This window comes from Stegodyphus dumicola, chromosome 12 (assembly GCF_044657685.1).
Source record: "Stegodyphus dumicola isolate Sdum_Otavi_A_Nest chromosome 12, ASM4465768v1".
Taxonomy (NCBI): domain Eukaryota; kingdom Metazoa; phylum Arthropoda; class Arachnida; order Araneae; family Eresidae; genus Stegodyphus; species Stegodyphus dumicola.
Genome location: NC_140779.1, coordinates 105,173,058 through 105,187,432, shown reverse-complemented (window position 1 = coordinate 105,187,432; position 14,375 = coordinate 105,173,058). Strand labels below are relative to the sequence as shown.

The 14,375-nt window shown below is 31.7% G+C and overlaps 1 protein-coding gene across 1 annotated transcript; it reads left to right on the top strand.

Moving 5' to 3' along the window:
• The first annotated feature begins 4,116 nt into the window (after positions 1-4,116).
• On the top strand, positions 4,117-8,224 carry LOC118205316 (uncharacterized). The gene is made up of 4 exons (XM_085806752.1): positions 4,117-4,616; positions 5,487-5,771; positions 7,018-7,109; positions 7,965-8,224. Exons 1-3 carry the CDS (start codon positions 4,130-4,132, stop codon positions 7,029-7,031), a joined length of 786 nt encoding a protein of 261 aa, XP_085662878.1. The 5' UTR covers positions 4,117-4,129; the 3' UTR covers positions 7,032-7,109; positions 7,965-8,224.
• The last annotated feature ends 6,151 nt before the right edge of the window (positions 8,225-14,375 follow it).

Sequence of the window (14,375 nt, the reverse complement as noted above, 5' to 3'; positions counted from 1 at the left end):
CTGCTTTACATGATAAGCAAAGTCTCCCAAGAGCTAGCTTCTCTCTTTTTTTCTTCCCCTTCACTAAGATGTATTACTCGTATTTTTAAATATTTACTCTTAATTTAATTAAGACATATAATTTTGAAAAACGTTTTTGGTATTTTCTGATTATCCACATGCCCTCCTCCTCCCATCAAAACGTCACTAACTGATGCTAGCTATGGAAAGAGATGTTTAGATGTCCTTATATCTAGTTCGAAAATGTATCCCATGCTACCTATTTTTTTTATTTTTTCAATATAAGAGATACATTCTTCTTGGTTTTTTGCACTGTTCTTTTCACGTACACAGCGATCTGCTTTTACTGAAGAAAGCATCTGAGAATTCCAGAAGCTGCCTTTAAGCAAGTCTTATTCCACTGCATTTGTGCAGAAAGCTAACTCTGAGTAGCGTCTCCGTTCTGCGAGGCACATGTCCCGACCCGGCTCAGCGCGCCATAAAGAATAATTGGTAGGTAGCTGAAAATAATTTAATTGTCGCCAAAAACGCAATATGTTATGATATTACGACGGGCCGATTTTACTTGCCGCACCCTGTATTAAAATTAAAATATCTGTATATTAAAAACAATTAATATACAAAAAAATTAATTCCCACTTAGGTCCACAAAGAAAAATTTAAAAAAAATACAAAAACAATTTAAAATACAAACAGAATTTTTTTAATTAAAAATTTTAATATGTGAAAAAGCTGTCTTAACAAGTCAAAGCTGTCTTGTCAAGTGTCATCCACTACAAGTTTAAAAAATTGTATTTGAACTTGAGTGGATGAAAAAAAAGTATTTTATTAACGACTGAAAATTTGAACAAGATATACGGAAAGTGTGAGCTAATAGTAGGAATTTAATAATTCCGGATATTCATTTCGCAAACGAGGCAGTAAAGGAAAAAAAAACCCTCTTTGAACAGGTCTCTCTATATAAATCTTTCAGAACCATTCTCGTCATTTTTTTGCGGTTTTGCCTCTGCTTAATAAAGTAAAATTTCAACTATCAAAAAATCATCTGATCTCAACTTGTCGCAAACATATACTATAGAAGCAGAGCGAAGTAACAAGATACAGCTCCGTTGACGCTATATTAAAGCGCCACGTGATTTTTGCGCAAAATAATTCGATTGGTTAAGCGCACTCTTTGCAAGCGTACTCGTTTGGACCAACGAGATAGTATACTGGTAGAGAGCGTATTGCAACCTTCAACCGGTTCCAACATTAGTGTCACGTGACTGCTGCGCGAATTCCGAAAGTCCGGAAATACTTTACATTGCTTTCTATGGGACGAAAGACTGCTGCTCTGCTTGGTCACATAAAATTTAAGTAAAAATGGTTATTCGCTGCAGCGCCTACGGATGTAAAGAAAGTTTCGTGAAAGGAGGACTTGTAACCTTTCATAGGTAAGTTAAAACTGCATGATTTATTATTTTATTTTCAGTACTTTTGTCATTTTACTATCTCTGTTGAATTGGTTGGAAAGTTTCAGCCATATTGTATAAGAAAATTGCCGCCGTATATGACATTTTCAGCATGTATTATTAGCATCAAAATGTATGGGTATACTCAGATAACCGGCACTTGGCGAACTTCCAGAAATCGCGTTCACCTACTTGAGCGATAGGCCCAAACAGTGGGAGGACAGTTCAGTTTGCAAGTTTAAACCTTCACTAAGCTAGGGAGAAAGGGAAAAGGGAAGGGATATTTTCTTACGCCTTACTTTGGCTGTCATGCGACTCTGCAGATGAATCTTCGTGTTGATCACGTGACTTTGTCAGTAGACGTGGTGAATACGCTCATAAGCTGTTTGTTGTATTTTTAGATTACTATTAAAATTATTAATGACTTAAAAATTAAATAATCAATCAAATTAAAAATGTTAATAATTATCAAATTAAAATGATTATTTAATTATATTTCATTAATAATTAATAAATTAAATATGGTTAATTAATTAGATTTCATTAATAATTAAGAAATTATATATGATTAATTATTTATATTTCATTAATAAATAAGAAATTAAATATGATTAATTAATTATATTTCATTAATAATTATTATTAAATTAAATATGAATTGTGGTTTATCCCAGAAACTAAGAAGTTCAGGAGACGGGCTCCCAGTTGTCGTTTAATTACCTTATAAATTATTTTCTAAACAACTTAATGACCTTATAAATTAATTATCCTAATAAAACAAAGTAGATAACATATGGTCTTTTCCTAACTTATCGTTCGCATTGACACATTTTTTAAAATTATTTACTTAATATTTAAGTATATGTTATTTATCTAGCTATAACAAACTGGAATTAATTTCTAAATAAATTAATTGTACTCCTAACACGAATTATTTAGAATAAGAAAAGCACTCGCGGGTTATTTGCACAAGATGGCGGAAATCCGTTAGTCGGAACTTAACTCCAAGACGAACTACTAGGGTGCAACAGTTTTACCGCTATCTCGCTGACAGACACTCTGTATCATACAAGCAATTTTTTAATCCCTTCTCATCAAGTTTATATCAAAATAAAAAACTTATAAGACTTTGAAATGCTAATAAGTTAATGTAAAATATTAAAGAAACAATATTCTGCTACTTTTCTATGTCAAGGATATTTCACTGATTTCTTTACATAGAGGATTTTGCGGATTAAAATTCGGTGTATGAGTAAAAAATTTAAACTATTAAACAAAACATAAGCAAAATTCTTTCTTAGATAAACAAATAAAAGTTAATTAAATTTATATCTTCAAACCTTTGAATACGATTTATCTTCATAGTTTTTTCTGCTGTGTTGTTACTCATGTTAGTTTTTAATGGTAATGAATATACATATTGAAAGTTTTGCATCACCGTATTTGCAACAAATACATAACCGAAATATATTGTTAGAAACCTGCAGTATGCAATTCAGGATTACATTTCTTTGTTTACCTACATTAAAACTATTTTCTTGTTTCAAGACGAAGGGGAAAAAATTCTGCTTCCGTGCTAATAAATTCAAAAGATGGTGGTTTTTGAAAAACCTGTAAAAAAAACGCGAAAATTAAAAAAAAGGAGGGGGAGAGAGAGACAGATGTCACGACAGACAGACAGATAGACAGACAAAGTCTTTTGGTTAAGTCAAGATTATTTCAATGAACGGTTACGGTTAAGCTGCACTGGATTCGCTTTGTGGTTGTGCATGTCTTGAACATAGGAAATGTTAAACATTGCTCTTACTCCAATAAGATTAATATTTGTTTACATTTTTTAGATATAGAATCACACAGACAAAAAATCAGTCATCGGGTTGGTACAGTATTTGCATTAAGGCTTCATTAACACGAATGATGTCGCCACAGTGGTATCCAATTTATTGCCGATTTACTTACAAAATTCAGATAACCTTTTCATTCAGTTCATTTATAAACAACATTAAAGACACACATATTAAAAAAGGAACACTTTTTCTTCACACAGTCGTCTATCAAATTTAATTTTTGCAAAAACTTTTATTATTGAAAAAATATCTGCTACTTATTAATTCAAAATTATGTTAACAAATAAAAATATAAAATACGTTTATATACATTTTTACTGTTTATGCAAGTAATTTTGATCAAACAAATTTTTCTACGAAATTTTGATTATTTACATGGAATCGATTTTTTGCGAAATGACGTAGGCGCAAAACTCCGCGAACTTTGACCTCTCAACTCTGAACCTACATCATTTTGGTTGAGTGCCCTGTGTGTATCGCTTCAAAAGGAATCACCTGCCAAAGCAAGTATTTTTTCAATTAAATTTTTATCTCTTTGCATCTATTGATATTTGCATATTTGAATTACTAATTTTTATTTATATTAAAATTTTTATTTCTGTAACTTAGGAATATTTGTAATTTCTTCATATTTCAGAAGTTATTAATATTTATTTCTGCATTTTTTCCCTGTACTACTAAGCCTTTATTTCTGTATGTTATCAGTGTTTTAGTTTGATATATTGTTAGCTTAAGTTTAACATCTCTTTTAATTTAAAAATAATACATTTAATTTAATATTTGATTTGATTTATTTAATTTCATTTTGTTACGTTCTATTTTTTCTTTGCTATGGCTACTTCATCATTAATGCAGAAATTGAAATACTTCAACATGATGACAGGAATGTCATTGATTAATGATGAAGAAAAGGCAGTTATTTTAGCAACAGAAGCTGGCTTGCTTCCGAAAAAAGAGGAGGCCCCACCTTGCCCAAAATGTGGTCATAAGATGAATGCCAATTCCAGGAAAGAAGCAAAACTTGGCTGGAGATGGATTTGCAGCAACAGGAATAGAGGCAAGTGTCCAGGAATGGTTAACCCCGTTGCAGGCACATTTTTTGAGGGGACCAAAGTTCCAGTCAGGGAGTGCATGGTCTTCATATTCCTCTTTGTACTGGAGATGAATTTCACGTTTATAAAGATGAATTTTATGTCATGGAGGAAAGAGCAGAAGTTGCCAGAAATACGCGACGAAACAATATGCGACTTTATGTCCTATTGTAGAGAAATCTGTGAGGTATTTGCCTCTCATCACAGTACACAACTTGGTGGAGCAGGTAAAGGATTCTTAATTTTTTTCTGTATTTATTTTGTCTCACAAATTAACTGAGCCATGTATTTAATTCAACTTTTAATGAGATATGCATTACCTTATATTTTAAGTCCCTTACCAGTCGAGTGATAAAATGACTGAATACTCGTAGTTTAACCGTAATGAAGATCCTAGCAAACAGGCTGGCTTCGCTCCCAAGAGTATTCACAGTTTTCACCATGTGTAACATGAATACAAGTAAGTTCCCCTAAAAAGTACTCCATGAAGGCACCTTTCCTTTTAGGCAAATAGCCCTTTATTGCATTCCTATAATGTAAATAATAATTAGTTATATTTCAGGGTACTTATGTATTAGCCAATACTTACAGATGCACTGCTAACAATACACTGCAGTGATGCTTTCTTTAGAATACTGCAGATGTTCCGAAATAATAGTTCCAGAAAGATGCCAATTGTTAAAATATAATAAACATTTTTATTTAATTTTCAGTTTGCCGAAGAACAGCAAATATTCCAGTTGCAATGCTTCAAATTGCAGATGATAGAAATCATAAAATGGAAATGTTATCGACTGTTCAAGATGTAATTGAGCTGGGAATTGGTTGGTGGAAAGTTGCTTGCCTAGTTGTGCAGGAGAATTCGTGTGGACGAAAGCTGCAGGTTAAGTTACGTTAGGACATTTTAACATATTAAAGTCAAAAGGGCTATCTGTGTAAAAGGAGGAATGCCATTGTGAAGGACGTTTTGAGGGAAACTGGCTTATAATCAATTTACACATGGTGAAGATTATGAAAATAGTTTGCTCGCCTGGTAGACGCCATTTTATTGCAAAATTGTGATAATATGTTTCATTTACCTTTTATTTGCCTTGCAGGTAAAACCATTTTAGTTGATGAGACATTTCTTACCAAGCGTAAGTATAACAGAGGGCGGGTTACCAAAAACATGACAATAACTGTTTTAGGAATATATTGTCGAGAAGACAAAGAAGGGCTGTTTTTTAGAGTTAATGGGAAAAGCAAGCTAGATATATGGCCATATATAAAGCGTCATGTTCATCCAGAAACTTCAGTCATTTGTACCGATTCAGCTAAACAGTATAAAAATGTAGAAAGCATGTTCTCTGGAGCTGTTCACAAGACAACAAATCACAGCAGAGGTAATTAAATCACTTTGTTTTCATATCTGAATATATTAATAAGTTAACAATTTGTGAATAATTATTTTACAGGTCATGATTGGTTAATCGGTTACAGTCAGCTTGTTAAAAAAATATGTTTATGAAGAAATTTTCTAATGTTAAATAATTTCCTCAAGAATCTACACAAAAGCTTATTGACATATTTCCATTACAGGTGAATTTGTAGCTAAAAAGGATAAATTCAATACGATAAATCAGTTAGAAAATGAAAACAAAATTTTTAAAAGAACAATTGTTAATAGACGCAATGATCAAAGTCTGATACAGTATATGGCCCTTCATTATTACAAGCGTTTTCGTTTGAAGCAATTTCAATATCCGGGCGAAAAAATTTACCAGTTCCTACAAGATATTAAAACTGTATATCCTGGCTATGGAAAAAATGGTTTAGAGTTGAAATTTATAAATGAGCCAACAGTACAAAGTGAGGATATTGAAGATTTAATGCCACCGAAAAAAGCTGCCCGTCAAGATGATGAAATGCAGTTTATTGAAGATGGTGATGATATGTGGGGTAAGAATAAGCAATTTTTCATTTTAATTTATTTTAAGAACTTGATTCTTTTTCTAAAATGCATCATAAAAAGTAAACAATAAGATATAGCATTTTTATTATTATCTGCTTACATTTAGCAATAAATATGACAACTTTAAAGGCTGATAAACCATGGCAAAAAAGACAGTTTGCATAAAACAATGCAATGTAAATGCAGAAGTCAGACAGCTTTTTAAAAGCAGATAATTACTAAAAATAGCATTTGGTATTAACAACAGCTGTTCAAAAGTACAAGTAGCAACTGCACGGTGATACATGCACCACAACTATGACGGATTTCTTTTAAGAGACATATATTGATTCTCTTGAAAAATGTATCAGCACAATTGGTGTTAATTCAAGAGTACTTGATGTGGGCATCTTTTAAAGTCTATGCCTTGGTTCTTCAGTGTTGTGATTTATATATTGCAGTTGACCATTTTTAATTTTAACAATTCTTGTAAATAACCATCAATAAGAAAATCTTTCATCCTCCATACTATTGTGTTCCTGTGATGACATTTGACAATGTATACTGAAAATTATTAAGTTTGCCATGTTCTGTCATCCCTTAAACTTGTGATATAAATTCTGTTACGCCCTGTATATATATATAGAAAGAGCTTTGCAAAAAAAGTAATAAGTGCATGTTTTTCAATTGCATTTCAGAGTATGGAAATTAAAAATCCTGCAGCCCTTTCATAAATAAATACAGCAGAATTACAGGTTCGAAAATGTAATTTATTTCCTAAGTATTTTTGGTAAGTACTAAATGTAAATATATACAAAAGAAGGCATTTACACATTTTTAGAACAATTTGGGGGCCATTTAATTATGTTTAAAATGTAAAGAGTATTTTTTTATATGTTCAGTATGATAGCTTTTTTTCCGGTAAGCCTGCCCAGAAAATGCCCATGATTTCTCCGAAAGAAGGGCTTTTCATAATATTTCCATGGGTATTGATTTTTATTCCTCGTCCATAACTTTCCAGATTCCATCTGTTGTGATGGCTTTGCACTTAGGAAGCTTAGCTTTTTATGAGATTAAAGGCACAACAGTCCACCTGTGATTTTTTTTAAAATTCTGATCAAAATTATTCTAAAAATATGTAAACACCCTATTTGTATATTATTTCTTTATTATGTATCTTATTTTTCTTGTAACAGTGATTTCATTTTTATAATATCTTGACTGTTATACTTAAAAAAACATTTTTTGCCTCCCTTGGTTTTTGAATTTTTCAGGTTCGGAGGATTATGGCTCTTGGCGACACCTCCGTAAAAAAAAAACGTATCACGATTCCTACCTCCTGATGTAGGTTTGCACTTGATGTACAGACATTCAAAATTTTTAAATATTTAACGTATCATATTGCTTAATTTGTTATGCATGTCATGCTTCGCAATTACCAATCTCTTCATGATTATAATTCAACTTTCATTTCCTTAAAACTGAAATTAATACTTAAAAGTAACAATTGAAATATTTAGCATGCTTCTTTAAGAGTATTTTACAGTTTCTGTTTTTTTAAAGCAAGTGCAAACCTACTTCTAAGGTGATGTGGAAATGGAATCTATTTATCCCCACCTTTTTAATTATGGAATATTTTAAACAGATGCTGAAGCCAGTCAGTTTTTAAGAATGTTAAGTATGACTCTGAGTGTGTGACCTGATATGAGGAGGATAGTGCAAGCTACTAGATTTGTGTTGCATGCAGTGTGAACATTTCATAAGTGTACAACAAAGTGATTTGGATTAATTATTTCAAAACACGAACCTCAGATGTTAATATTTCAAGAAACTGTTTTTTAGAAGAACTGCAAATATCAACAAGAATATAATAAAAGGATATACAACACGTTATGCACAACTGCAATGGGGTAAGTTAAAATTCTTGTACCTATTTTTGCATTCATTCATTCATATATTTTATTATAAATTTGTTGGTAATATAATATGAATGGATAATTTTATATAAGATATTTATTCTATATAAAATGCTAACATAAGTTTATTTTAATATAGAGAGTAAAAGTAAATCTATAATGAACGGTTTAGTTCATCAAAATAAAATGTCATCCGAGTTATCTGAGTATCTCCGAATAATATACTCATGTATATTTTATCTTTTAAAATTTTTAACGTTACTTACGTGATAAATATTCCATTTGCATAATCTTTACTGCATTTATATGAAGAACATGTTTTCAAACATATTTAACTATTATTATAGATAAGTGTAGAAATTAATGGTCAGAATTAAAAAAGAAAAGTATTAAGTTGGTAAGGTAATAATGTTGGAGTTATATATATCTTCATCTAAAATACTAAGGTGAAAACATGTATGTAGATTAACTTTAACATATCAACAACTAAATTAATTTTATGTACATTGTTTACCTTTTTAACGCAAACGCGTTATTGTATTTAGCCTCAGGCGATTTTCGCCTAGCACCGGTTTCTCCCCTATGTCCGGCTCAGGAGGGAAATTTTGGAGAGTCTTTTGACGTCATTTCCCTGTTGGCGTCAAAAAAATCCTTCCGAGGATTTGGCGATTTTCGCCGATTCAAGATGGCGGAAAAAATTGCGCCAAGTGCCGGTTATCTGAGTCTTCCCGTGTATTCCGTTGAAATAGAAAGCTGCGCCAATTGGCGTTAACTTTTTTTCGCCAAGTCGTACGCGTTTTGATTTCATAAACAATTACTGCCTGCGATAAAAAAAGAAAAATGCTATTATTAGCATTAAATTATTGAGAAAAGGTTGTGCGATATGTTTACTTTGTTAAAAAAAAAGCTGAAGATCTTGATTCATGCAACATTGAACATAAACAGTTAAACAGCATTATTTTAAAAAAACAGATTACTTTTATAAAGCTCAATGCTTTATCATTATTTTCTATAAAATCAATTAAAATAAAAATAACCTGGATTATAATTCTCCATGCATTAATCTACGATGCGGTTAGAAATTTATTGTAATTGAAAAAATGTGATGTGAAAAACTTACCATATTTTAAATAGTATTTAAAAAAAAAAGGAGAGTGAGAGAATTTTTAACTGTAATATCGTTTTGATCCTAATAATAAATACTGAGTTGAAGTTTGTTACCGTTTGATACATATTCAATATAAAATATTTGTTATAGTTAATAAGTATTGATCCCCGCCATGACATACATATGAGTGTGGAAATCAGTAATTAAGATTGCATTATTTTGTTCCAGTAATATAATCTCAAGAAAAGAGAGTGTATTATTTTGTTCCAGTAATATAATCTCAAGAAAAGAGAGGCAATCAATGGCATAAATACATATAATACAATGTGATTTTCTTTTTCTCTTTAGGATGCAATGCATTAAAATTAAACTAGATTTTTTTACCTTCTCAAATATTATAACAGTAGTGCAATTAATTTTTTAACGTTATTCAAAATTAAAGTTTCCATCTCAATTTTTTATTATTTATTTTAGATTTTCTTCCTAAAATTATTTAACCTAAACATCTTAAACAATGCAAATAATTTAAATCGATTATTAAAAATATAGATAAAATATTCAGGAAAAAAGGGGTTAAGTTATATCTAAATATAATTGTAAAAAATCGAACAACCTAATTCGAGGCCGTTGTCTGCTGACTGCTAGCAGACGGAAATAAAAAGCACTACCTGTCATATCAAAAGCGGGCCAAACTGGCGATGAACAGCCTAAGCTATCACTCCCCAAGAGCATCTAGAGCATTAGTCACGTGGTATATGTTGGAGACACCCTAGCAGACGAATTCTCTGTGGGTGAGCCGTCTACCTGTTATATGAAGTCGTTGGTTTGGACGCTTTTTCGCTGATAACGTAAAAGCGCGTTCGTCAGCTACGTTTCGAGCGTAGTCGTGTGGCTTTAAAGTGTAAAGCTTAGACAAAGAATATGTATTGACATAGACATTCTTTGGCTTAGATGCACTTCACATGAATGGGTCTTGATCTCAGTTCCCAAGAAGGACTTCGGGTGAACGAAGAAGAAAAGGAACTAACAAAAGACCGGATTTAGAAAGATCCAACAAATCAGAAATAGATAAGGCTACAGTGAGCTGGAATGTAAATAAAGAAGTGAGATAAAATCACACATTCTGAAAGTTTCTACCAAGGGGTATAATGCTCTGTTTATACTCTGTCGTTTCTACCAAAGAATTTGTAAGGGAGAAGAAATGAAGCTTCGACCATAAAGGGCCGTTCCCACTAGAGTTTATCTGAGCTAACGAACACAACTAACGTAGTCGACCCATCTCCCAAACCAATTTTCCCCCATAGGGCAGCAAGTTGAAAAATCTGAACTGCAGGCACAGCGGAGCTACTCGACACATGAAACCGACAACGTTAGCTCAAATAAACCCAGTGGGAACGGCACTTTTACATTACAGCTCTATAGCTTCAACAGCACAGCAACGCTAAATGGAAACCCAGTCTAGCTTGGTCTGTGTATATCAAAAAGGCAACCTTTACAGGGGCAGAGCCAAGTCTGGTTCATTCATTTGGGCATGCGCTGTGATGATCTACGGAACCACACATCGGACTGTTTCGTGAAGCACCATCAAAGAATATGTATTATCAAAGAATAGACGTTCTTTGGCGCCATATTGAATTGTTATTCTGATCTTGAAAGTTGTACGTCCGATGTTTTCAGCGATGGATTCACTAATGATCTATGAAGAAAATTTCAAACGTGAAAGTTATGAAAAATTGTAAATACTACTCACTTTTATAATGTAATAAAATGTCTTTTAATCAGCATCGCCTCAGGTTAAAATATATTTCTTAATTTATAATGATTTGTAAATGATTGTAATTTAATTGCCGTGAAATGCTTTTACACTAAAAATTCTTTAACTTGTAAAAGAAATCAAAGATACTGGATCCTATTCCCGTATTAAAACACCTTTTTAAGATTACCTAAAAAAGTAGCAAAATTATAAAATAAAACAATTCATGATGATACTCTTTTATGCTTATTTTGCGAATTATTTTAATATATAATTTTTATCCTTTCCAGCTGATGAGTTATGCATAATCAACAGGCAATTGAATGTGAAAGAGCTGTCTACCAAGTTGAATAGCCAAACTTCAGCAAACTGCTGCAAGCACCATGTAATGAACATCCAAGTTCATCTATTAAAAAAAATGGATGGCTCGATTGATACTCCAAAAAGGAGTGTCATTCGAAATAAAAATTTAACCCCCAAATTTGCAAAAATCAGACAGTTGAGCCACAGACTTTCTTACTTAAAGAAAAAAATATTATTTAAAGAATATAATAATTTAATAATATATAAATATATTATTAAATAATAATATTATTTAATCTGAGTCAACGAAAACTTAATAAAGCTGGAGTTGAGAAGACACGCCAGCTGATTTAACCACTAGTTAACCCTGTGATTTTTACTTTCATACGATTACAAATTAAAGCATCAAGTGTTTTGAAATATGGAAGGAGGTGGTCTTTGGAGGAAAAAATTCTCTGCCTTCAAATCTACTTAAGTAGTCCAAAAGCATATTATACTCTTAAGGCTTTTTTTGCATTTACTTAGTAAGCCCACATTATTAAAAGCTATTTCTAATATAAAACTGGAACCTGGGTTTTCATTTCCTGTGCTTAGTGCCGTAAAGTTAGTTTCCAGTAAACTGGAAAGCTATGCCAGGTGTTGTATCATATCCTTCGATGAAATCATTTTAAAGCGAAGCTTATCATATGATAAGCAAAATGATTGCATCGTTGGATATGAAGACTGGTTCCTACAGTAAACGGAATGTAATTCCCCAGTATGCAATTCATGCTCTTGTTTTAATGTCGCCTGGGCTTTGTAAGAACTGTAAACAGGTTATTTTTTTTCTTCTCACACTACTCCGGGTTTTACATTGTATACTTTAGTCATGGAAGCCCTTTCAAAATTATTTGATTGTAGTTTGACTCCTTTGGCAATTGCATGTGATGGAGAAGCGAATAATGTTATGTGTTAAATAAAAGGAATGAAAGTCACAGAGGAGAGTCCATATATTGAGTGTCAAGATAAAAGGGTGTTCACACTTTTTGATGTGCTTCATCTTTTAAAACGCTTGCGAAATAATTTTAGTAAGTATGATATCAAATTTCAAAATGATAAAATTGCTAGTTGGAAGCATATCAGATCCATGGGAAATTTGATCATATATTACCTCATAGGTGTGTTCCGAAATTAAGCGACCGTCATGAAAATGTGGACTGCCTTTGTGCTATGAATGTGAAATTAGCAGCTCAGGTCTTTAGTCATTCTGTGGCTTCTGGCATGTGTTATCTTAGTGCACTAGGTGGTTTACTTGCATCAGCTGGTCATACAGCTGACTTCTGTTCAAACATAAATGATCTATTTGATAGTCTGAACAGTCGCATAGCAAAGCACACTAATCCTTTTTTTTTTCAGGGGTTACGAAAACATCTGTCCACATGAAGACCTGGAAGGAGATGATGGAGGTGATAAAATCAATCGAATTCCAAACAGAGAGAAAATTATCTTTTTGTTTGGATGGAGATTGACACTATCTGTAGTTCAGTAACTAATTCCAGTTCTGTTGAAGGATGTTCCATTCATTTTAATGTTTCGTTTCACCCAAGATGCTTTAGAAAACTTTTTCTCTGTTGTTGGTGCAGAGGTGGGAACATTGGCCACCCAACTGCATATGATTTTCAGCAGAGAATGAGAATACTAGTGGCATAAAATATTATTAGCACAAGTGAACCGTCAAACTGTGAACCTGATAATGACACAGTTTTGATATCTATAAAGCTGCTTACAGTTATCAAGAATACTGAACCTTTGAATGGCTATAATGTAAATGATATGGAAACTGATGACCCTCTATACCACACTGATGATTACAAAATGAGTAATACTGATGATACAGCTTTTGTTGCAAGCACATCACATGAAGTATTTTCGCAAAATTCAGCAGCTTATGTTGCTGGGTACATTGCTCAGAGGGCATTAAAAAGTCAAATTCCAGAATGGATGCCATTTTTATATGTAATTACATAAATGTAAAAAATTTGAAAATTTAACATGATATAGAATGTCTTCATTCAAAATTACATAATTGCTCTATAAAAATAACTACAATTGAATCTAGAATTAATGGAACGTCTGAGATTTCGACTAAATTTGTTAAACTGGGCTAGTGAAATGCATTTGAAATAAGCAAACGCAGATTTCAAATATTGTGAAATTAAACATAAAATACATATAGTGAAATGAAGATTTCAGTTCAGGTAATGGATGGTTGCGTCAGCGTTTTTGTGCTTTTCCTCATGTATAACGTGTATATGAGTCAGTTTCCTATGGAAAATCCTCCACGAAAGCATTCTTTTTCTTAGCAGATAGCCATAATGTGCTTTGCCGTAATCAACTAAACCAAACTAGTATTTCCATCTAATTATTAATTTTCTATACTAAATTTTGACATTTATTTATACTCGTGTTCAGAATCCATTCTTCTGTCTCATTGTTAAATGTAAGGATAATTTTCATTTGTATCTGAATAAGCTTTTATGACTATTAAATTAGATCAGGTTTTCAGGAAAAATGAGTATTTAAAAATTGGAACTTTATTATAGTTTGTTAAATGAAGATAAAATCTTAATTATTTTAGGAGGAGAACAGAAAAAATGCATTAAATTGAGAGATTCATTTATTTAATATTGAACTGTAATTTACATATATTGCTACCTATCATAACATGTCATTCACTAAAGTTTTATTTTTATAGTTAATAGAACTTTGTAACTAATTGAAAAAGTATAATCGCATGGATTTTTAATAAAAAATTTAAACATGTATTTCAAATACTGTTTTTGTAATATGTAAATATATCATAAAATTGTATCTGTCATGACACATGAATGAATTTTTACATTTTGATATTGATAGAAATGTTTGATTGAGAAAGTTAAACCTTTAATTAATTATCATTTATTCTTAGTTGATTTTGTATTTATGTAATATTTGACA